The sequence below is a fragment of the Corythoichthys intestinalis genome, chromosome 15, assembly GCF_030265065.1.
Source record: "Corythoichthys intestinalis isolate RoL2023-P3 chromosome 15, ASM3026506v1, whole genome shotgun sequence".
Taxonomy (NCBI): domain Eukaryota; kingdom Metazoa; phylum Chordata; class Actinopteri; order Syngnathiformes; family Syngnathidae; genus Corythoichthys; species Corythoichthys intestinalis.
The window spans coordinates 32,534,384-32,559,654 of record NC_080409.1 but is presented as its reverse complement, the minus strand read 5'-3'; the positions used below and the strand labels follow the sequence as shown (position 1 = coordinate 32,559,654).

At 40.6% G+C, this 25,271-nt stretch overlaps 1 protein-coding gene across 2 annotated transcripts in view; it reads left to right on the top strand.

The window, feature by feature from the left end:
- The window catches only part of pcnx1 (pecanex 1), a 104,914-nt gene that overhangs the window by 27,712 nt on the left and 51,931 nt on the right, over positions 1-25,271 (top strand). Inside the window, exons 6-13 of one of the 2 annotated variants that reach the window (XM_057860366.1) lie at positions 4,878-6,404; positions 7,869-7,998; positions 11,097-11,293; positions 13,553-13,646; positions 13,761-13,818; positions 15,601-15,833; positions 19,377-19,530; positions 19,608-19,640. In XM_057860366.1, the coding sequence (XP_057716349.1) occupies positions 4,878-6,404; positions 7,869-7,998; positions 11,097-11,293; positions 13,553-13,646; positions 13,761-13,818; positions 15,601-15,833; positions 19,377-19,530; positions 19,608-19,640 (2,426 nt within the window). The remainder of the gene's footprint in view (positions 1-4,877; positions 6,405-7,868; positions 7,999-11,096; positions 11,294-13,552; positions 13,647-13,760; positions 13,819-15,600; positions 15,834-19,376; positions 19,531-19,607; positions 19,641-25,271) is intronic. The other variant, XM_057860367.1, reaches the window with a different exon arrangement.

The window sequence follows — 25,271 nt, the reverse complement described above, 5'->3', positions numbered from 1 at the left end:
TTTCTCAAAGATATCCATAAAAAGTCTCGTTTAAAGTTTGTCACAAGCCACCTGGGAGACACACCAAACATGTGGAAGAAGGTGCTCTGGTCAGATGAAACCAAAATTGAACTTTTTGGCCACAATGCAAAACGATATGTTTGGCGTAAAAGCAACACAGCTCATCACCCTGAACACACCATCCCCACTGTCAAACATGGTGGTGGCAGCATCATGGTTTGGGCCTGCTTTTCTTCAGCAAGGACAGGGAAGATGGTTAAAATTGACGGGAAGATGGATGCAACCAAATACAGGAACATTCTGGAAGAAAACCTGTTGGTATCTGCACAAGACCTGAGACTGGCACGGAGATTTATCTTCCAACAGGACAATGATCCAAACCATAAAGCCAAATCTACAATGGAATGGTTCAAAAATAAACATATCCAGGTGTTAGAATGGCCAAGTCAAAGTCCAGACCTGAATCCAATCGAGAATCTGTGGAAAGAGCTGAAGACTGCTGTTCACAAACACTCTCCATCCAACCTCACTGAACTCGAGCTGTTTTGCAAGGAAGAATGGGCAAGAATGTCAGTCTCTCGATGTGCAAAACTGATAGAAACATACCCCAAGCGACTTGCAGCTGTAATTGGAGCAAAAGGTGGCGCTACAAAGTATTAACGCAAGGGGGCCGAATAATATTGCACGCCCCACTTTTCAGTTTTTTATTTGTTAAAAAAGTTTAAATTATCCAATAAATTTTGTTCCACTTCACGATTGTGTCCCACTTGTTGTTGATTCTTGACAAAAAATTAAAATTTTATATCTTTATGTTTGAAGCCTGAAATGTGGCGAAAGGTTGCAAGGTTCAAGGGGGCCGAATACTTTTGCAAGGCACTGTATGTTTGCTGTGAGTCTGTGACTTATTTACATGTAACACTTCTAGTATATGAAGAACAAAGCACAGGTTTGGTGTCAAAAGAGTTTTTTTTAATGTTTAATTTTTAACTACACAGTTCACACACTTGATACATCATCACTGATTGAGAGTGCCTCGGTGCTTTTATGATGACGTGTTTACTATCAAGGCTTCCAACGCAATTTGGGAAGTTCCATAGCTGCCAGAAATCTGCTATGGCTTCCCACTGGCTGGTTGTAGGACACTGCAAAAAAAAAAAAAAAAAATCAAAGTGCTTTACATCACATGAAGGTCATAAAAATCACATTAAATCTAAAGAATGTTAAAACCAAGGCAATTGAAACAGGAAATTATACATAAAAATTGCATTAAATTGAAATCAGAACTGGGAATAAGGCAGAAAAGGAATAAAAAGCAAATAGCTTGAAGTTTGAAATATGTAGACAGTTATGGATATGCTGTGATAAACAAAAGCAATTTTAGCCCTGATTTAAAAGGAGCTAACAGTTTTAGCACACTTCAGACCTTCAGGTTATTTGTTCCAGAGGTGAGGAGCAGAATAACTAAATGCTGCCTCACCCTGCTCGGTTCTTGTTCTTGGAACATACAAGAGACCGGTTCCAGACGACCTTAAGGGTCTAGTTGTTTCATAGGGATCCAACACATCAAGCATGTATTTTGGTCCAAGGCCATTAAGTGTTTTATAGATGAGCAGTAGTATTTTATAGTCTATTCTTTGACTCACTGGAAGCCAGTGTAAAGATTTCAAAACCAGTGTAATGTGGTCCAATTTCCTTGTATTTGTAAGGACTCTGGCAGCAGCATTCTGTACGAGCTGCAGCTTCCTGACTGATTTTTTATCAAGACCTGTCAATACAGTATACCGTTGCAATAGTCCAATCTACTGAAAACTAATGCATGCATAAGTTTTTCCATGTTTTGTTGAGTCAGAAGCCCCTTAATTCTGGCTATATTTTTTTTAGGTAGGAATAAGCAGATTTAGTGACTGACTTTAGAAGGCTATCAAATTTTCGGTCTGATTCAATAATTACGCCAAGATATCTGACTTGTTTTGTGTGCAAGTGACATTGTGCTAAGGTGCGTGCTCATCTTTGACCTTTTCTTTTTTTGGCCCAAAAATAATCACTTCTGTCTTCTCTGGCACATCCATTCATTGATTTAATGAATGCATTTACTCAGGGAGACTAAGGGACTATAATCATGTGGTGACTTAGAAATGTAGAGTTGTGTGTCATCTGCATAGAAATGTGTCTTATGAGATGTCATAATGTTACATTATCTGAGCTAGGGGAAGCATATAGATGTTAAATAAGAGTGGTCCAAGAATGGACCCTTGAGGGACTCCACATGTGAATGTGGTTCGTTCTGACTCCAATTGACACAAAGAAATCCCTATAATGTATATAAGATGTGAATCACTAAAGAGCAGTGTCAGTGAGCCCTACCCACTGTTCCAATCTGCTGAGTAGTATGTTGTGATCAGCCGTGTCGAATGCGGCACTGAGATCCAATAGTAGCAGAACAGATTATTTGCCTGCATCAGTATTCTGACAAATATCATTTAGGACTTTGACAAGCACGGTCTCGGTGCTGTGTTGTGGCCGAAATCCAGACTGAAATGAGTTAAAAAGATTGTTTTGCCTCATAAAAACTTGGGTCTGTTCGAACACAACCCTCACGATAATTTCTCCCAGGAATGTCAGCTAATTTTTGTTCGGTATTTTTTCGTGTCATGCCTGGATAATTAACTCTGGGCTTTTTGGTGACTGTGTTACTGGTTGGTTAAGAATTAGCCAGTAGAAGGCACGTGTGCACAGCTTTAGGCCTATAATGGTATGCGGTACACTCGTGCTTGTTCTTTTTTTAACGTAGGTTTTTAACACAGTGGATCTGCTTTAATTTTTTAACCTCACACACGTTTGACGAGCTACTATTGGCTAATAGCTATAGCGGAGGTCATTGGTCTCTTCTGTCACAGTGTAGTATTTTTTAGCTGTAGATGCTTTTTACTTCCTATTACAGTCAGGGAGAATGTTTGCTAACTTTAGTGCGGTAGCAAGTTAGCAACTAGAGAGCTGCACCTGGTATAAATGCTGTAAAACGCATGTTGTCTGGATGTGCACATCTCATTTCCATGCGGTTAAAGTTAACAAGACATTCACAATATATTGATGACACGCTAACGTTACATAACTCGGTTAATTTGTCCCGGTGCCAAATCAGTGTTGCTATGGTGTGTAAACTAATTGATAGTCGCAAGCTAAGCTTCATATTTAGCCTACATGCTATTGTGTAACTGCTGACAAAATTTTTCAGATGAGGTTATTGAAATACCGTATTGGCCCGAATACTGTATAAGATGGTGTTTTTTGCATTGAAATAAGAATGAAAAAGAGGGGGTCGTCTTACATTCGCGTTCTAGACGTCATACCCATTCACAACGCTAGATGGCGCCAGATATCATTGAAGCGATGTTCTGTCAAGAGAGCTCAGCTACTCTCAAGTTTAACCAGTTTGCATTATTTTATTGCAATGTTTTTCCTTTACACAGATTTGTTGCAAGACTACAGTTACAGTTAGAATTCACTTTGATGGTTAATGCAGTTATTACAATTTTTGTTTAGATTGGTTTATTTACATTTCAAAAACCAGAAGCCATTCATTTACTAATGTGAGTGCACTTTTAGTTTACATATTTAAATGTTCAGATATTATGATTTGAATAAGGCAAAATAACATGCTTTTTCTCTCAAATATATTGTTATACTCATTTGTTTCAGATGTACTGTAATTATTTTTTGTATAAAAATTAATTTGGTGTTCAAAAAGTCTCCCCCCCCCCCCCAAACTTGAGTCTTGAAAAAGAGGGGGTTGCCTTATAATCAGGGCAGTCTTATATTCGGGCCAATACGGTATATCTGTCTGATCGAGATGCCGCGACAAAATCTCCACAACATCTGGGGAAATTTTAACCTTTTTTAGGTTTTTTGTTTGTTTGTTTTTTTTCCACCCGAAAATGGGCCACTCTGTCTTGCCAAATACCTCCAGGACTATTTTTTTACCTGCTTTTAGAGCACCCAAAGCCCACTACAAACCTCTAACATCTCCCGGGAACATTTCAACAACTTTTACCTGTAAATGGAGCACTGCTAAACACCTCCATGACCTCCGAAGTAATATTAAGCGGTACTTTTCTCCATTTTTACCTGCATTGACAGAACCCAAAGCTGGCTACAAAGCTACCAACATCTCTAGGGGAATTTAACTTTTTTTTTTTTTTTTTTACCGGCAAATGAAGCATCATATCCCCACTACATGCTTGTGAGTGGACCGCCACGACATCCAGGAGGTGTGCCAATGTTCCCCCTCACATCACAGAGTGACTACATAAGGACAGTAATTACTCTAAATAAGATTTAAATACCGTAATTTACTGTATATGTGAAGTATACAGTATGTAAATACATGTAAATAAATACTGTTCCATCTTTTTTGGGGGGGGGGTCCTGCTTTGCGGTTTTTCACTTTTCTCGGGGGGTTCTGGCCCCCCTTAACCGCGAAAAATGAGGGATTACTGTAATGTGCATTATGTTAGTGTAATTCTGTTCCAAAAGGTAAAAAAACATGTTGTTATGACAAACCTTATTTATTACGAAATAATTTAAAATGTATTTAATGTTATTTATGTCCCCACGACCGCAGTTATTTTGTGAAATCTGTTTAATCCACGCACTGATAGACTTGAGCACAGGTTCAAGTGATGAGTGCTAATTAAATTATCAATTATTGAAGTCACGAGGAAGGGTGGGCAATCTAGGGTACTTGCATTTGATTGCCTCGTATACTTCCACAATTGATCGGAAATGAAATGATGATGGTGTTGTCTGTCCCTGTGAAGGTGTGACATTTGTTTCTTCCTGTTTTTTATTTATTTAATTTTTTTTTTTTTTTTTTTTAGATCTCCTCTCGGACACAAAGATGTACTGCCTGGTTCCCAATGACTCCTTCGCTTCCCTGCAGCCTTCAACCTCCTTGTGTCCGTCTGAGCTGTCCCGAGAACCCGCGGAGCTCTGCGGTTCCGTCGCGTACCACTGTAGCCTTTCGCACGAGGAGACCGCCCCCCACGCGTCTTCGCAGTCTCAGACCTTTAGGAAGGAGCCCCGTTCGCGGGGCTTGCCTCGGACATCAAGCTCGGCCGGGTCGGCCTTCCCCGACCCGGGCCTGCCAGACTTTGCGCTCTATCCTCCACCTAGGAGGGGTGGCCTGGATCCCGTGTGCGAGCTGGACCAAGCGGTGGCCTCTACCTCGGGGATGGAATATTACAGGCACAAAGACCCACGCAAGGTATCCCGCTCAATCTCCAGGGAAGCCGGAGAGGGCAGCTCAGGTTTGTACCAGGTTGACGTGGGCAGCGGCGGGAAGGCCCCCAACGCCGGGGGCAAATCACGGCGCGGTGAGCGCAGCGCCGAGAGCCTGCGCAGTCTGAGCACTCGCAGCAGCGGCTCCACAGAGAGCTACTGCAGCGGTACCGACCGCGACACCAACAGCACTGTCAGCAGCTTCCACAGCGAGCAGACCGGATCCACGCACGTGGAAAGCATGCTGTCGCTCTCAGGGGATGAGCGAACGCGGGACCGGGTAGACGCCGACGGCAGGACGTGTTCTCGGGGCGTCGGCGGTCTTCCCTCCAGGGAGGCCAACAAGAACCCGCATGCAAATGAGCTGACCGCTAAGCAACCGGGGACCACAGTGTCCCCGGCGCCTCCCGAGGGCGGCAGGACTCCGGCAGAGCCGGTCGGCAACACCACGGTCGCCACGGACCACATTCAGTCAACTGGTCTCGTTCAGAGGACTTGTTCTCTGTCCGCCGGCCGCAGCGGCCGGAGACGCACAGGCAAGAAACGGGCAAGCAGTTTTGACGCAAGTCGCCACCGGGACTACATGTCCAAACGCGGAATGGCCAAGCCTTGCAGCGCCGTATTTACCGGGGGTGGCGGGGAGGAGGACTCCAGCGATCACAGCGAGCTCAGCTGCACGTCCAGCCTCCCTTCTGCCCGCCACTTGAGCACAGACAGCTCGTCTAGCGCCTGCCACTCACCCGAGGGGCGCTACCGGGCCCTCAAACCCAAGCACGTTGCGGCAGACCCGGCCTCCTCTGAGGCAGGAACGCGGGCAGGTGGGAGGCGGCGTGCCTCCCGCCGTACTCCCAGCACGGGCAGCGCCAAAACGCACGCCCGGGTATTGAGCTTGGACAGCGGCACCGCGGCCTGCCTTAACGACCCCGCTCGTCTCGGAGCTCCTGCCGGTCCCCGGCCCCTCACCACCTCTAAGTCTGACCTAGAAGCCAAAGAAGGGGAGGTCCTGGATGCCGCTTCTCTGCTGGGTCGTGCCTCCCAGCTGGAGTCTGTGACACGATCGAGGAACAGTCTGCCCAGCCAGGCCGTGTTCACGGAGACTCAGGATGCCGCCGCTGCTTGCCTGCGGGGTATGTAGTAACACCCAGTCACCCACTATGAATTCGGGCTGCTACAATTAATTGATTGATTATGAAATTAGTCAATAACTATTTTGATAGTTGATTAATTATTTAGAAACATGTTCCAGGTCCCCTCAGTCTTTTACCTAATTTGCGGTGAAGGAATCTGACTTTTTAGCCAGACTGCCGGAATCGCGCCAGCCGAACCACTGGACCCGCGCTGGCGCAGCTCCAACGACCCGGGCCGGCGGGACTTCGACATCCCGGCCAAAAGGCCGAACTCTGCGTGTTTACCTTAGTCTTAACCCTTTGCACTGACTCCGTTTTGAAAGCTGGAAGAAGGCTCACCGAGAACAAGTTGACAATTTAATAGGGTCGACAGCGATCAAACAGCAAGGCGAAACGACTCAGGCGAGGCGGCAAGGTCACAATATCACACGTCAACAAAAGGTTCCCGAGAAAAATGGCAACCGATAGTTAAACATTCAGTCTTTTGAAGGCTTCTGTGGGGTGGGCCAGGCGAAGGGTGTTGTTTTTGGATAATTCTTCTGTTGCGAGTTTGGGCGGTCAAGTTCGTGCGTCACCTTTCGTTGTTGGGTCGTGGTTGCTAAGGCGACTGAGGTGGGAGGTTTATAACTATGGTTAAATGTCTTTTTTATTTTATCGAGTGTGTTAGAATAATGCAAACAGTTAGACGGTGCCTACGAGAAAAGATACTTTCTCCTTCAGCGGCCAGTGACAGCGATAGATGTCCAATCCATACGAACTGGAAGGGTTGGCAGCGATCAATGGCTCAGATGTATATCGCCACCAATGGCAGCTAAAAGTTTTTTTTTCTTTTCTTTTTTGGGGGGGGGAAGGGTGTATATTTTTCAAGAAATTCTTTTAAAATTAATCTCAAGCTAATTAATAGGAACATTTTATTTCCTTTTGAGATATTTATGTTGGAACATCAGTACAATTTTTTTTCTAAAATGATCATTTTTTAAATTCACACATTAAATATAATAAATACATCAAAATATTGTAAAGGAATTCTATGACTTGTTAGCGGCTGCTTGTCATAGCCACATCTTGAAAACATATTTTATTTGAATTTTTTTTTTTAAATTTATATCCATTTATGCCATCATTTTTTTCTTGTTGTTGAAGCTAATGTAGCTGAATTTATTTTGTCCTGTTTGCATCATGGGTCTATATTTTGTGGCCTATTGTCAAACGATAATGCCTCATTACTGCTTCTACAGCCACATCGGTGATGTTGTCATGGTGAGATTCCACAAGCCTGACATTCCCCGTGTACCTTATGATTCCACAGCGTGTGCTTTGTGTTGAGCTTGGACAAACCACTGCTGTCATATGGTCTAATAGATTGGACTTGCAGACAAATATCTTGCTTGTTGCTTTTGTCATTTATTTATTTTTTAACATCCTTTCCCAGTACTAATAAAATGATGCTTCTCACCATCACAGCCCCGTGCAGTGAGGAGACAGTGGTATTCCGGCGTGAGCGTAGCACTTTTCGCCGGCAGGCTGTGCGGCGGCGGCACAACGCAGGCAGTAACCCCACGCCGCCGTCCTCCCTCATCGGTTCTCCCCTCAGGTACGGCGTCCTTCGTGGCCCGGTGTGAGCATGTGACCACCTTCTAAAAACATCACACAATCGTCACGTGTTGTTTTTATGCCTTGCTCAGCATGTGATCAGTTTCATGCTTTTTACTGCCCCTTATGGATGGTGCCGTTTTTTCAAATGACACATTTTGGGTGGCCGACTAAAGAATTGAGGCCTTTCAACTTTGCCAGGCCTGACTAATCAATCTCCTCACAAGTGCGCATGATTTACTGGTGCTGCTGTATCGTACCATTTACTTGTTATGCTCTCTGTCTGAAATTATTTGGCGATCATGCTGAATTCAAAAATGTATTTTTGGGCCAAAATACTTTTTTCTCTAAGGACTTTTGCACACGTTGCAGGGTATCTGTAAAACTGCCTTAATGCTTGGTTAAGCCAAATTGTAGGAAAATATCTTCAGTGAGATACCCTACTTTACATGGACGAGGAACAAGCACATGGTTATAACTTTTTTTTTCCTTATAAAAAAGCTGACTTGGTAGTACCTCGTGGATTGTCCGAAATAAATAGCCCGATAACTAGTACATTTAGCTTGCACCAATAAAATCTAAACTATATTAACTTACTATAACTGTAAACTGAGCAGTGTTGTTAATAACGGCGTTACAATATAACGGCGTTACTAACGGCGTTATTTTTTTCAGTAGTGGGTAATCTAATTAATTACTTTTCTCATCTTGGCAACGCCGTTACCGTTACTGAGGACGGAAAGGCATGCGTTACTATGCGTTACTATATTGGTCGAAAAGTCTGAGGGAGACGGACTCACCGAGACGACAGAGCAGAGCAGGAGCGGGGAGGAGGCAAGAAAGTTGTGACGCCGAGCAAACGCGATGCTAGGTAGCTCCAATAATACATGTTGTAGCCGATAGCCGGACAAACTACGCCCGCATGTTATGGTAGATATGGTAGACATGGTAGATAACCCATGTACTGTATATAGATATAACTAGATGCAAAATGACAGCCGCCATCTTAAAGCAGTAGGCTTTTTAGGACGACTCTGTTGTAGAGAACCTTCCTCGCGAACCTAAGTAACTTTTTATCTAAAATACTTCTAAATCGGCAAAATCTTGACTTGAATCTATCTTTAAATGATGAAACAGTTTTAAAACTTTCATATGTCTAAAGTAGAGAGAAGGGAACTAATGCAATAATGGGAGCAATTTTAACAACTTTTAACAGTTGATTCAGGGTAAAGGGTAAATTAGGGTAAAGAATTGGGCTCGGGCCAATTGTACCAAAAACCTCCACAAAAAACTTCACATAGTGTGGCCAATGTTTTTTTTTTTTTTTTAGGGGGAAAAAAAAAAAAAGTAATTATCACCAATTACTTTGCCAAGTAACTGATTACTCTTACATTCAGGTAATTGAGTTAGTAACGCAATTACTTTTTGGGAGAAGTAATTTGTAACTATAATTAATTACTTTTTTTCAGTAAGATTAACAACACTGAAACTGAGATTGATAGATTTCGTCTAGTTTTAGTCAACGATTAGTCAAAATGTTTTCGTTTTTAAAATTCAAAAGTTTGTTTGAAAATCCAACATTTTCATTTTTAAAAAAAAAAACATTTTTTAACCTGTCCTGTTCAGCTGTTTGACACAGAGAATGGAAGTCTAAGTTCCCGGATAGTCTGAACAGTTTTAATGTTTCACATTGAGAGTCTGACATACTCCCATTGTGATCATTCAACATACCTCGTTTATTATGACAAAGCAGCGAACAGGAAGGGGTTATGGGGGGACAGAAGAAAAGAAACACAAATTACAAGAAGAAATACATTGAACGTCTAGACTAACTACTAATATGTTGGTGCTATCTTCAGCTAGATGTATTTCTGGTTGACAGCATGTGGGGGGCCTGTTGACCAGAGAAAGAGGGGGACGGCGATGGGGGGTGTCTATAAGCTAAGTGATTGAAAGGGGTAGAGTGTACACAAATCAGCTCTGTGATCTAGAACCCAGTAATCGTGGGGGTAATCCTTTGTGAGTGTAAGCCCGTTGGCGACCGACCCTACCCCGCCCCATCGCCAATCCCGGCACCGGGACCCCCCACCCGAGCGCGCCTTATCACATCGAGCCAGCGACCCGCGACGGGGATACCCAGTCAGAGAAGAGAGGGGAAGGCGGAGGCGGGAGAATGCCGAGGGGCCGCCACGGGGCGGCGCAAGGTCGGAGCCCCGACTTCCCCCCCACTGCCGCGGCCACGCCATAGGGAAAAAATGTGGGACCCACCTACCACCATATTACGGTGGCTGCCAGGTTCCCGGCTGGCAAAATTCAGCATTTTCAAATGGTCAATGGTAAATGGTGTTATACTTATATATTGACAAACATGCACATGTTGTAGCATCTAAAAGGACAATACCATCTTCGTGATAATAATACACACTCAGCAAGAAAACCGCACACTATCTTCAACTAATTGTACCAACCTGGATGCCACGAACTGTATGTGGGGAAAAAGTTGTCTGAAAGTTTGAGTATGCTCACCATGCAGCAGTGCAGTGCTAATGCTATGCTAAAACTATGAGTTACATTTAGTGTGTGGTGATCACTCAGCACAGACCTTTAAAAGCTATAGCAACATTGCATATTCTCTCTTGCCAAGATAAGAAAACAAATCTTACCATGTGTTTCAAAACAAGCAAGCCTGAAAGGCAGCCTAGCTTGAAGCACATCCTTAACTCCGGTGAAGGGAGTGAGGGAGAGGCCCAACAGCACGTCACATGAGTGACACAACCCAAACAGTGCTATGATGCAGGCTGGCGTACTAAACGTACTGTACAATAAGAGAACATCACCCATTGTGAACATATGACAGAGACTGTCGCATTTTTGTCCCGTTGATATCTTATCGGACGAAAATTGGCATTCGTCTCGTTATATTTTAGTCTCCAAAGACACGTTTTTAGCTAATCATCTTCAAGAAAAATTGTGATGAAATATTTTCGTTGTTGTCGTCATTAACGAAAACAACAATGGGTAGTAAGTTTCCTATGATCCCCCATTTTGCTTGGTGGCTTCCGCGGTTTTACATATTACTGTCTCGTTTCTCTCCCGCAGTCTCCAGGAAGCCCTCAGCCAGGCCTCTCAGCCTTCAGCTTGCCAGGCCAAATCCACTCAGCCGTCTCGCACTGGCTCCCAGGTGACAGTGCTAAGCGCCAGCGCCTCTCTGCTGGCTAGGAACGGAAGCGCGCACATGGAGTGCTCTCAGGACAAGGCCTCCACGGTCGGTGTCAGCAGTTTGCAGGACGACCTAGGTAGGGAGCAAGTGCACGATTGGTTGTTTTGCTTTGGAGCGGAATAGGGAAACAGTGCCGGTGTTGTTTTTGGCAGCCATTTTAATATTCGTCTTAGACTTTTGGACATAAATACTTATTAGTCTTAGTCACGTTTTAGTCATTTCAAAATGTGTTCGTCTTCCTCTAGTTTTAGTCAAGTTAAACTCAGGCAAATTTTGTCTAGTTTTAGTCAACAATTCTCAAAATGTTTTTGTCTGTAAACTTGAGAAGTTTTGGTCCATGAATAAATGAATAAAAAAAAGGTTTCCAACAATTTCGAATGAACATGACAGACGAGCACATAACTGTAGAGTCTACAAGGATATCACCATTTTCATGATGACAATACACACTCAGCTGGAGAACAACTCATTATTTGCAATTAAACTAGTGCTGCAACGATTAATCGATTAACTCGAGTATTCGATTAGAAAAAAATATTTGAATTTGTTTGCTTCGGGTATTCGTTTAATTAAAGGGCCGTTGTAATGGTTTACTTTGGAAGTGTTTACATTTAGTTTTATTGATTAGGCCGGATACACTGCTCTCTGGTGGTCTGCCTCTTTCCACATGGCTGAATCCAACTGCTCCCTGTTAAAACCAACGTATGCTAAGTTTTTGTTTAAGCTAATGTTTTTTAATGCATTCATAATTTAGTTTATAGGTATATTTTGCTGTTTTTGTGGGAATATGTGTCTAAAGCATTTGTTAAGAGCATTGTACAAAAAAAAAACATTTTATAGCATTTAAGCTAGCGGACTTTTTCTATGTAAGTTAGCCAATTGTTCTTTTGTTGTACATGGATACCCAGTTAAAAAAAATATTCTATACCTTTTGAGGCTCAGCTCTGGTATTTTAATTTTTCATGTTCCTTATCCGATTATTCGAACTAACTAGTCCATTGATTAATCGACTACTAAAATATTCGATACCTGCAGTCCTAAATTAAACTCGCCTGGACACCACGAACTGTATGTAAAATGTTTTCCAAGAGAAGAAGACATTCACCGAGTCACCTTGCTAAATGCTAATGCTAATGCGAGCGCTATGCAAACGCTACAAGTTAGTTTAATATGTTATTATCTCTCAGCACCGACCTTTAAAGGCTTAAGGCTAATAAGAAAATATCACACAATGTGAATTTATGACGTAAACTATGGGAAATTTTCATGTGGTAGTCGTGTCGTCAGACAACAACGGGCATCCATCTCGTCATGTTTTAGTCTCCAAAGGCACATTTATAGCGCGTCATCGTAACGTCATCGTTGACAAAATATTTTCGTTGTCGTCATCGTTGACGAAAACGACACTGGGAACCAACTGTTATGAAACATGACAGCATAAACCTCAAATTTTAAACTTACAAAGTCAATAGTAAATAACTGAAATAAAATGTAAAAATTCATTCAGCAGTTTAAGGAATGTATAGAAATACCTATAGCTCAAAAATTGGGTGCGTTTTGGAGTTTTAGTTACACTGGGAGATGGTAAAGAAGCATTCTCAGTAACAATAGTAGTAGAGGAATCCCAATAAGGTTTGTTGATTTCACTTCTTTTTGGCAGCATACATTATATGAGTTGGTTGTATTTCTTCTTAATCGATGTTCCCGAGGCAGTTGTGTTTGTGAATATTCTCATCGTCTTTTAGCATTAAGTTAGCACTCTTTCAGGAAGATAGGAATGTAAAGTGTATTTAGTATTCTAATATTTTACTTATGAGTCTTGACTTTAACAGTTTACATTAACTGAGTGTAGTAAACAGCTTGGAAACCAACATTGCACTCTTTGAGGGACTGCTTACTATCTGCCAGACTTTTGTCAGACTGCATTTTTACCACGTTTGTCATGTGGTGTCACAGCTTAACCTTAATCGATCTCCAATTTTTTCAGTCCACATTCTCCATCATGAATTTGCCCAGGCCTCCCTGCAAAGATTACTTGACTAACTGACATATAAACTGAGCTAAGGCTAACTCTCAAGATGACCGCAATAAATCGTGGGTTCACTATTTCGCCGTTCTGGCAAGGTTGTGCCAGTCAGTCACGTTAAGCTGACTGATGTGATCAGATCCCTGAGCTGGGTGCCTATTATCTATGCTCCAGTTAACTCTGTCGAAGCGTCGGCAGCCTCCTGTCACATTATAAGCATAAATAAAATTGATGGTCAAGACATTGGTCGCTCCTACACAATGTTTTGCGTGTCCATGTTCATGTTCCAGTAGATTTTCTTCTTCTTAGGAAAACTCACGCCCTCCTTGTATGAGGCTGCCGGTTGCGACATGTCCCTGGTCAACTTTGAGCCCGCCACCAGACGAGCATCCAATAACATTTGGTGAGCGTCACACATAAAACTGAGTAGTGTGTGTTTGGTGAACACCAGTGGAATTCGGGCACAGCATGTGCCTTCTCTTAAAGTAAATGTGATTATTGTGTGTGTGTGGTCCAGGGACACTGACTCCCACCTTTCCAGTTCTACCTCAGTTCGCTTCTACCCTCATGACCTGGTGAGTAAAATATGTTCTGTACAAAACAGTTCCCAAATATCTTGCCAGTGGGTGGACAGAAAGCGTTTAATGCTCCTACCGGAATATCCTTGTGTTTACAAAAAGTAGTACATTGACTAATGAGGCCAACTCGTTCTGGGAGAATGCAAATAAACTGAAAAAGTGACAGCCAGCAACTTGAAAACAACCTAAGTTGAGCACCCACTAATGATTTTTGCGAGTAGTCGACTACTGTAATTTTTGCACTATAAGGCGCACCTGACAGTAAGGTGCCACCCACCAAATGTGACACGAAAACGGCATTTGTTCATAGATAAGCCGCCTTGGACTATAAGCTGCAGCTGTCCTTACTGTATTATAGTATATTTTTTACCAAAAGATATTAACCGTTAACGCTTTATTTGACAGCATACAACTGTTATAAGAACCACCATGAAACTTTGAACCAATTGGGTGCAAAGCTTCAATGCTTCTAGAAGCTTCATTTGGCCATCACTGCTCTTGGGGGAGACAGTCAACCTCTTCTGCCACCTGCTGTCAACACTGTTATTGTCCAACATGCTTCCTAGCATGCATTGCATTACAATTAGAGATGTAAATAATCAAAATTCACGTTCTATGCTAATTATTTATTCAGTTACTGTTCCAGTTGTTGCATTAATTGCTCGTTATGATATTTGGTAACACTATTTGACAGTTGCGCCATAAAATTGTCATTAAACAATCATAAGTATGACATGACACTGTCATGAGCATTAATGAATGCTTATAACATAAGTCATTTCGTGTCATCTGGCAACTTCTCACTTTTGAATGGATGTAAAATATCCAAGCTGGACATAATTGGAGTTAGTAACCTAATTGCTGAATGACACCTAATGACACATGTCATAAGCATTCAGTAATGCCCATGATGGTGTCATGTCATAGATATGACAGTCTTATGAAGCCGCTGTCAAATAAAGTGTTACCAAATACCATAACAAGCAATTAATGAAACAACTGGAACAGTAACTAAATAAATAATTAGCTCAGAACATGAATTTAGATTGCTATTTACTTTTGTTATTTTCTGTAGCGCTGCAATGCATGCTAGGAGGTATGTGTTGCCTAACAACCCAAGTAGATCAACAAATAGGCCTCACTGGACTATAAGCTCCAGGATTCAAAACGAAGGAAAAAAGTAGTGGCTTATAGTCCGAAAATTACAGTAATCATCTTATATGGAACTCATGTTATTTACTGTTGTGTTACTCTTAGTTTAATATTTTAGCTAGAAATTTGCATTGGAACCAAAAACTGAGGTTAGAAAAGTTGTGATATTGTTTGAAAATATCTCATTTTGATTAATTTTGAAGATAATCTGTTTTCATTGAGGACTACAGAAATAAGAGAATGTATACATTTTGCCTCTTTTTAATTTACATAACCCTATCATTCATGACTTATTGGCTGCCATTCAGTGCTAGACGTCCAATCCATTTTGACTGGGAGGGGCGAATGACCTCCCATTATATAGTATAGTGTAAATAGTAATATGCCGAAGTTACTGTGTGTGTCTGTGGTCAATGAAAAATTATTTTTAGAGCAACTCTGGTTCGTCTACCACTGTCAAAAAGCTAAAACAAAAAAAAGATTAACTATGTCTCTAAACACTCAGTCCACTATCAAAATATTTGAATATTTTGACAATTGATAAGTTTTGGATGAGTTCTGGCAACACTACTCACAAGTGGGTTAACTGGAAAGTCAAGGTAGTACTGCCCTCTGATGGCGAGGCAGCTCTCCCTCCCACAGATCCGCCTGAACCGCTTGCTCACCATGGACCCGGAGCTGTTGGAGCAGCAGGACGCTGACCTGAGCCCAGACCTCCATGCCGTGTCACTTGGGCCTGACGACCCGGCGGGGGCCGCCGCTGCCGGCAAAGCCAAGCAGTATTACCGCCTGTGGCTCATGCCTTACCTGTGGGTAGGCCTGCACTTTGACCGCCTGACTTTGCTGGCACTGTTTGACCGGTAAGTCACCAAACCATGGCAACCCATTAACCTCTGTCTCTATGCACTAGCTTCAATTGACAATGTTATACATGTGACAACACGTCCTTGTTAACATGCTGGATGGCTACACATTTTTCTTTTGGTTAGGGGTGTAACCAATCTTGTTAGTAACGGCGTTAGAGTATAACGACGTTATTTTTGTCAATAGTGAATAATCTAATTAGTTACGTTTACCATCTTTGCAACGCCGTTACCGTTACTGAGGAAGTGAAAGCGTGCGTTACTACTAGAGGCGTGCGAAATTTCAGATTTTTAGATTATTTGCGATTCGGCCGTGGAAGATTCGAGAACGATTCACAAACATCCATATTCCAATTATTGAATTATACTAGGTAAAGCGGAAATAAAACACAGTCAGCGCGGTCTTCAGGACGCAATGAGGAACGGACCAAGAGTAAATATCATGTTCAACTCATGCCGCTAGATAAAAAAATAAAAATAAATAATACCTGACTGCGGCCGTCAGCTGCTACAAACAGCGCCCAGTTGCTAGTTGCTACAAACATACGGCAATATGCGGCTATGGTAGATATCACATATATCTAGAACTAAATGTGAAATGACAGGCCGTATTAGATCATATACCAAGAACTAAATGCGAAATGACACTTTACCGCGCTAGTAAACAGGCGCCATCTTAAAGCAGTAGACTTCTCTAGAAGGCTCTGTTGTAACGAACCTAATTACTTTTTATCTAAAAAAAAAAAAAAACAACAACTCCAAATTGACAAAATCTTGACTTGAATCTATCTTTTAAATGATGAAACAGTTTTAAAACTTTCATGTCGAAAGTAGACAGAAGGGAAATTATGGAATAACGGGAGCAATTTTAACAACTTTAAATGGTTGATTCACAACATTGAATTAATTGAATGTAGTTTAAAGCTGCCGATACAGAATGGGGACTTGAGTATTTTATTTACTGTTTTTAACGATTAATTTGATACTAAAATAGTACTTTGTTTGGCCTGAGAGGATTTTTGAACAATTTTGGCTCTACTGTACAAAAAATTAAAAGCCGGGGGGTGTTAAAGTGCATCAATAATCGATTTATAATCGAATCGGAGGCTCTGAATCGTAATCGTAATCGAATCGTTAGGTGCCCAAAGATTCCCACCTCTAGTTACTACAATTTGGTTGAATGACGAAAGATGTCTCAGAGACAGAGAGAGCATAGTGGGAGAGGGACGGAGGGAAGGGAATGGGGTTTTGACGCCATTGCAAACGCGATGGTAGGTGGCTCGGAGCGTTAGCATAACATTCGCGTTCTCGCTAGAATTAGCATTTAGCATGGCGAGCATTATCTTAAAATATTGGGCAACTTTTTTAAACATTTTTTTGGGTAAATTTTTTTTGGGGGGGTTAATTTTTAAAAAAAAATTTACATACAGTTCATGGCGTTCAAGTGGGTACTATTAATTGAAAATAATGGACTGTTTTCCTGTTCAGTATGCATTATCATCACCAAATGGGCATTGTCCTTCTAGGTATATAAAATATAATAAAAATTTGTTTTTGGTTTTTATTCCCAAAAATAGTCACTTGCCCCAAACTTTTCTTGAATGACGTATCCATAAACCTTGTGTTATTTATTTATTTATTTTAAATCAAAACAACTAGAGCGAAGAGGGAATAGATTCAGAGCCTCACCTGCATGTTGAAAAATATATCTATATTAGGGCTGTCAAACGATTAAAAATTTTAATCGAGTTAATCACACACAGCTTAAAAATTAATTGTAATTAATCGGAATTCAAAACATCTATAAAACATGCCATATTTTTCTGTAAATTATTGTTGGAATGGAAAGATAAGACTCAAGACGGATATTTAAATTCAACATACTGTACATAAGTACTTTATTTGTTTATCAAGACAATAAATCAACAAGATGGCATTAACATTATTAACATTCTGTTAAAGCGATCCATGGATAGAAAGACTTGTAGTTCTTAAAAAGATAAATGTTAGTACAAGTTATAGACATTTTATATTAAAACCCCTCTTGATGGTTTCGTTTTAATAAAATTTGTAAAATTTTCAATCAAAAAATAAACTAGTAGCTCGCCATTGTTGATGTCAATAATTACACGATGTTCACGGTGCTTAAACCCATAAAATCAGTCGAAGCGCCAACAGAGGGCGACAAAACACCAAAAAACACAAGTAACAAGTGGACATGACACTGTGCTGTCATTTTAATCTGTTTGAGCGGGGCATGTGCGTTAAATGGGTCAAATATTTTAACGTGATTAATTAAAAAAATTAATTACTGCGCGTTAACGCGATAATTTTGACAGCCCTAATCTATATATAATTAGGGGTGTGACGGTACACACAAGTCACGGTTCAGTACAAGCCTTGGTACGCGGGTCACGGTTTAGTGCAGGTTCAGTACAACAGGAAAGAAAAAAGCTTTTTTCTTTTTCTCATAGCATTTGAAAGTTAAAGTTTGTATACCATTACACTCTTATATAGGTCAATTTTTTTTTTTTTTTTTAATGTAAAAATGGTGACCTATGGTTTTTGGGGGGAGGGGAATGAAAAAGTTCAATTCAATCAATTAATATAAACATATTTGATTTGAAAACGTTATAGATTGGATCATGTAATAACGTGTAGAATATGAAGAGTAAGGTCAGTTACTTTGTCTAGTAACTACTCACTCTTTGGGAGAATTACAGTAATTTGTAACTGTAACTAATTACATTTTAAAAGTAAGATTAACATCACTGAATTCCTGAAAGGGAAAAAGAACACCTTTATCGTGTGCAGCATCAGGAGAAAGAATATTGTTTTATAAATAAAAAACACAATTTCATTTTTTCCAATGTGTCATAGTGGAAGAAAAGGTAAGTAAAAAACAGTATTTCCACAAAGTAGCCACCCAACATGGGGCAGACATTTTATCAACGGCAGTAATACTTTAGCCAATCAAATTCAAGCATCCCAGATATCAATATCCCTTCCTTGTGAGATCATTTAAGTTACACGAAGTTGGAAAAGTCAGTCAAGATTAAAAGGAAGGAGAATGCTTCGTATAAATGCCATTGAAGACAGTAGCTCAGAGTATTTTAGAATAGAAATTTCTTATACGTTTAGACCAAAAAAATAACACTGCATCAGGGCGCAGCTCAATTTGTGATGTCAGTTATACCCACTCAAATACATACTGTTAAGGCTCGAAGACAGGTGTATATGTTAATTTATATTAATGACATGTAAAGGAAGGTTGGTCAAATTGGGATACTCACATTTAATTCGCTAAAATATTACCACTATTGACAAAATGTCTGCCACCATGTCAGGCGGCCTTTTCTCGGAAATACTGGCTTTTATTTATTTTTTTAAAATCCTGTGAGGGGTAATTTTGTTTTGTTTTATTTTCAATTTATCAACAACATTCTTTCCCGTGGGATGGACATAATAAAGGTGTTGTCTTTTATTTTAATACTATGGCCAGTTGAAGCATTTCTTAATGTTTGGCTACTTTTGTCCCAGCAACCGTGAGGTGCTGGAGAACGTGCTTGCCGTGGTGCTGGCCGTCCTTGTGGCCTTCCTGGGCTCGGTGCTTCTGGTGCACGGCTTTTTCACCGACATCTGGGTTTTTCAGTTCTGCCTCGTTATTGCCAGCTGCCAGTATTCCTTGCTCAAGGTGACAAAATGTTGCTTTCAAGACTTACTTTTCCTTTCTTTAGTTGACTTGATTCTTTTTGTCTTTTTCATTGACAGAGTGTTCAACCAGACTCATCCTCCCCGCGTCATGTAAGTCAGTGCTAAGTCAAGCGATTTTTTTCTTTCTTTCTTTCTTTTTTTTTTGGAGGTCTCGCCATAATATCGATTTGTGCTAATTACTACTTGCAGTAGGGGGGGTGCAGGATGAGCAGGGTCTCTTTTCCATTTATCAACACTGGAGTTTCAACAGGGAGTATTAACAGAGTTCCTGTGGGGCCTTTAAAAAATATTAAATTTACAAAACTTGAAAAGGTTTTTTTAAGAAAGTATTGAATTTCTTCTTGCAGGGCTTCCTTTTAAATTACCCTGGGAAATGTTTTGACATTGTAGGAATTACTGCTGTATATATTTTGTGCAAGGTTGGCTGTGAAATTTTCCCTGAAAAAATTGTTCTCACAAATGTCTTAAAAAGTCTTAAATTTCACATGATGAAACCTGTTGGAGCCCTGTATTTAGACACTTGGTTTTGAAATTATGACTAAAAACAGCTTGTATAGCATCACCTTTAAAACATGTGATTTACATTTTCGCTACATTTCTCATGCTGGTTATTTTAACGCGACGCTGCTTACTCTGCTTGCCTCAGCAACCGCGTCTTTTATTAATGTCGCTCCCGTTCGGCCTCAGGCGCCGTGGCTTTAAATAGCCTGAGTTTAGAGCACACACACGCCTGGGCTTTTCATAACATTGCTGACACAATTTCAGGATGCTATTGGAGCAAAGAGTGAGAGAGCAAGCTGTTTTTCTTTTGCCAGATTCCACTCACCGAGTATCATATGTTGTAATTGGCTTAAATGTACCCCAACGTGCAGTTGCTTCCCGTAAAGATACAGTACATGTTACAGAGGTTCCCTGCAATAGAATTTGATAAATAGAACTAGAAACTGCAATTGAGAAATTAATATGGGGCTTTGCTGTGGGGAGATACAAATCTTAGCCACGCCCAGGTTGATTTGGGGACATTTCTGGGATATGTCCTGGTAATATCGGGTCACTTCCTGTTTATTTGGGGACACAGGTTTTTTTGCCATTTAAAATGAATGGGAAATTTGGACATACGTGGGCGTCGATGGCATCGACTTACATATGCGTCATTGAATCCAAGTACATTGGGATCAATAGAATTGACATACTGTACATGGCCATTAATGGCATCAATGTACATGGGCTTCATTGCAATGTAAATGCCATTGGAACTGAATGGGAAATTTGGACGTACATGGCCGTCAATGGCATCAACTTACATATGCGTCAATGGAATCCATGTACATTGGCTACATGGGTGTCAGTGCATTGTTAATGCCATTAGAAATTAATAGTAAATTTGGACGTACATGGCCGTCCATGGCATCGAATTTCATGTGTCAATGGAATCCAAGTACATTGGAATCAATAGAATCGACATACATGGCTGTCAATGGCATTGACGTGCATCGTCCTCGTTGGCATCTGTCTACGTGGGCGTCAATGCAAAGTAAATGGCATTAGAAATGTATGGGAAATTTGGACTCAAAAGGCTGTCAATGGCATCGCATTAGAAATGAATGGGACAGTTTTTGGCGAATTTCTCGGGAACCGTTTTCTCCAAATTCTGTATACAACTTTTATGCCCCTCACCTTCCCGGAATTTTTTATTTCCAAATTATATGATCCGGTCGAAAATTGAAGGACTCAGCGTTAACGGGCGAATGGAAAATTTTTCGGGGTCCTCATTTCGTTATTTGAACGGTGCCGATCGGTCAAAGGGTTCAGGCTGTGCGGCCCTGAAGAAACACCCATTCAAAAAAACAAAACAAAAGGGAATTTTACTATATCCCATATAATAAAGATATATGATAATATATATATATATATATATATATATATATATATATATATATATATATATATATATATATATATATATATATATATATAGGATATATTTATTTATTTATATAATAAATAAATATTTTATATAATAAAGCCTGAATACAAATTTATATTAATAGTAAATCATACTTATTTAACTCATTCACTGCTAGTGACAGCGATAGATGTGAAACATATTTGAACAAGAACGGCTAGCATTGAATTATCATGTTTTAGTGCCATCTACGGCATTAGACGTCAACCAGTTATGACTGGGAAGGTATGGTAGCAACGTCAATCACCATCAATTGGCAGCCAGTATGTTCTTATTGAGTAACAATAAAGCTGTTACAACAATTGGAAGGTTTTTAATTAAGGGTGTCACAGTTCAGAAAACTGAAGGCACAGATTGGATAATTTTTCGGACCAAAAGTTAAAATAAATAAACCGCTAAATATTTTTTGGACCTCCATTTATTTGGCGGACAAAATCTTCACTACAAAATGTCCAAGATGGTCATTTAAATAACAGGTGCAAAATAACGCTTGACTTCATGTTTCAAACATGCACTGTGAATAGCAAAAAAACTTAAAGTGCAGTTGATGGCACATCTTGGGCGCATCTTTTTGTGCTATGGAGAACACAAGTGCAAAATGTTTCCACATCTAAAAAGAGCGTAAACAAACAATACCAATAGCAAAAACAATATTTTTCAAAAAGAATGTCCACATTGTCTGAGGAGTGTGTTAACCTGTTTGCAATTCATTTGTGCCGTGCTGTAGAAAACACTATTTTACTAGCCACTGAAATACCAGGCACAGCGTGATAGCATCTTGCCATCATCTGTGGGGAGCGCAACTTAAGGCATCCGGGATAACTCATTCACAGTTTTTTTTCTTTTCATTTTCATAAAGACACACGATTTTCTCACTGAAGTGGTTGCACGACAGGATACAGTGCCTTGCAAAAGTATTCGGCCCCCTTGAACCTTGCAACCTTTCGCCACATTTCAGGCTTCAAACATAAAGATATAAAATTTTAATTTTTTGTCAAGAATCAACAACAAGTGGGACACAATTGTGAAGTGGAACAAAATTTATTGGATAAGTTAAACTTTTTTAACAAATAAAAAACTGAAAAGTGGGGCGTGCAATATTATTCGGCCCCCTTGCGTTAATACTTTGTAGCGCCACCTTTTGCTCCAATTACAGCTGCAAGTCGCTTGGGGTATGTTTCTATCAGTTTTGCACATCGAGAGACTGACATCCTTGCCCATTCTTCCTTGCAAAACAGCTCGAGCTCAGTGAGGTTGGATGGAGAGTGTTTGTGAACAGCAGTCTTCAGCTCTTTCCACAGATTCTCGATTGGATTCAGGTCTGGACTTTGACTTGGCCATTCTAACACCTGGATACGTTTATTTTTGAACCATTCCATTGTAGATTTGGCGTTATGTTTTGGATCATTGTCCTGTTGGAAGATAAATCTCCGTCCCAGTCTCAGGTCTTGTGCAGATACCAACAGGTTTTCTTCCAGAATGTTCCTGTATTTGGCTGCATCCATCTTCCCGTCAATTTTGACCATCTTCCCTGTCCCTGCTGAAGAAAAGCAGGCCCAAACCATGATGCTGCCACCACCATGTTTGACAGTGGGGATGGTGTGTTCAGGGTGATGAGCTGTGTTGCTTTTACGCCAAACCAATCGTTTTGCATTGTGGCCAAAAAGTTCAATTTTGGTTTCATCTGACCAGAGCACCTTCTTCCACATGTTTGGTGTGTCTCCCAGGTGGCTTGTGGCAAACTTTAAACGAGACTTTTTATGGATATCTTTGAGAAATGGCTGTCTTCTTGCCACTCTTCCATAAAGGCCAGATTTGTGCAGTGTACGACTGATTGTTGTCCTATGGACAGACTCTCCCACCTCAGCTGTAGATCTCTGCAGTTCATCCAGAGTGATCATTGGCCTCTTGGCTGCATCTCTGATCAGTTTTCTCCTTGTTTGAGAAGAAAGTTTGGAAGGACGGCCAGGTCTTGGTAGATTTGCAGTGGTCTGATGCTCCTTCCATTTCAACATGATGGCTTGCACAGTGCTCCTTGAGATGTTTAAAGCTTGGGAAATCTTTTTGTATCCAAATCCGGCTTTAAACTTCTCCACAACAGTATCTCGGACCTGCCTGGTGTGTTCCTTGGTTTTCATAATGCTCTCTGCACTTTAAACAGAACCCTGAGACTATCACAGAGCAGGTGCATTTATACGGAGACTTGATTACACACAGGTGGATTCTATTTATCATCATCGGTCATTTAGGACAACATTGGATCATTCAGAGATCCTCACTGAACTTCTGGAGTGAGTTTGCTGCACTGAAAGTAAAGGGGCCGAATAATATTGCACGCCCCACTTTTCAGTTTTTTATTTGTTAAAAAAGTTTAAATTATCCAATAAATGTTGTTCCACTTCACGATTGTGTCCCACTTGTTGTTGATTCTCGACAAAAAAATTAAATTTCATATCTTTATGTTTGAAGCCTGAAATGTGGCGAAAGGTTGCAAGATTCAAGGGGGCCGAATACTTTTGCAAGGCACTGTATGATGGCGTGGCTCAATCCCTTTCATCGTATGTCTAAACCAGGTGTCCTCAAATACAAATCTTGAAGGTCCATGTTTACACATGTACACTAAATAATTGACGAGTAATTAAGGTGCAAACAGTAACTATTGACAGTACATTTTGTAACTGTAAAACACTGCTGGACAAATAAGAAAATGTGCAAATAGTACAGTACATATTCACATGTACAGTACATAAATGACAAGCTCTGTCATTAAGGTAAACATAACAATTATTGACAGTAACTTTAACTGTAAAACACTGATCAATGAGAAAAATGACATTTGATGGTCACAAAGCTGTTCACTCACATCATCAGCCAGTACTTCAGTGCGTCTTGTGGTTGATGAATCTGAGAGTGAGATTTGTTTGATTTTTGTTGTCATTTCCACCTTTTCGTTTCCTTCGAACATTGCTGCCATCACTTCAGTCATACACTCTTTTATTATTTCTCCATCAGAGTGAGCACTCCGTTGCAATTTTTTGTTGTGTCATAGATTTAACAATAACCTTCCTTGACTCTTGATATGACTGCTTCAACCTGTTAATTTCTTGCCTTCTCAATTCTGATTTTGGAGGAAACTTCTCTTCAAATGCGGTTTAACCCTTTAACACCTAAGCCTATTTGGGGCGAATTTGCATGCATTTGATGTTGCCTTTATATTTCAAAGAAAAAATTGTTCACAATGGCCAAGTTGGGTCCCTTTTTTTAAGGACACCTTGAACTTCAAGTCCAAACTGTTCAGTTCAATTAAAATTTTTCTGGCATACGACCCAATAGTTTTTTTTTTTTTGCGCACTCAATATTAAGCTTCTGCATGAACAGGTCACGGACCTGCGTCACACACAATGTCACACAGCCTACTCTTTCGCCGTTTGCGCGCTGCTGTCACTTCTACTCGCCAAGACACCGACTCATCCCAGGAAAACAACGATAAATATGGCTCATCTTCTTCCTTGAGTTAATGAAATAATGCATTAGCTTGCGCTAAATTTAGTTTTAGATTCATTCTGCACGTTTCAAAGCCGCTCGCTCAATCCAACAGGCCGTTGCTTGCTTCGCATGCCTCCTTTTCCTTTGTTGGCGCCTCGCTCGGAAATTTATTAAAAATGTCCTTAGTTGGTTCATCCTTCTTGAGATCACAACGGCTCTTGGGATATGTAGTCTTTTGTGCTGCTTTCGGTTTTGAAAAAGGACAAGAA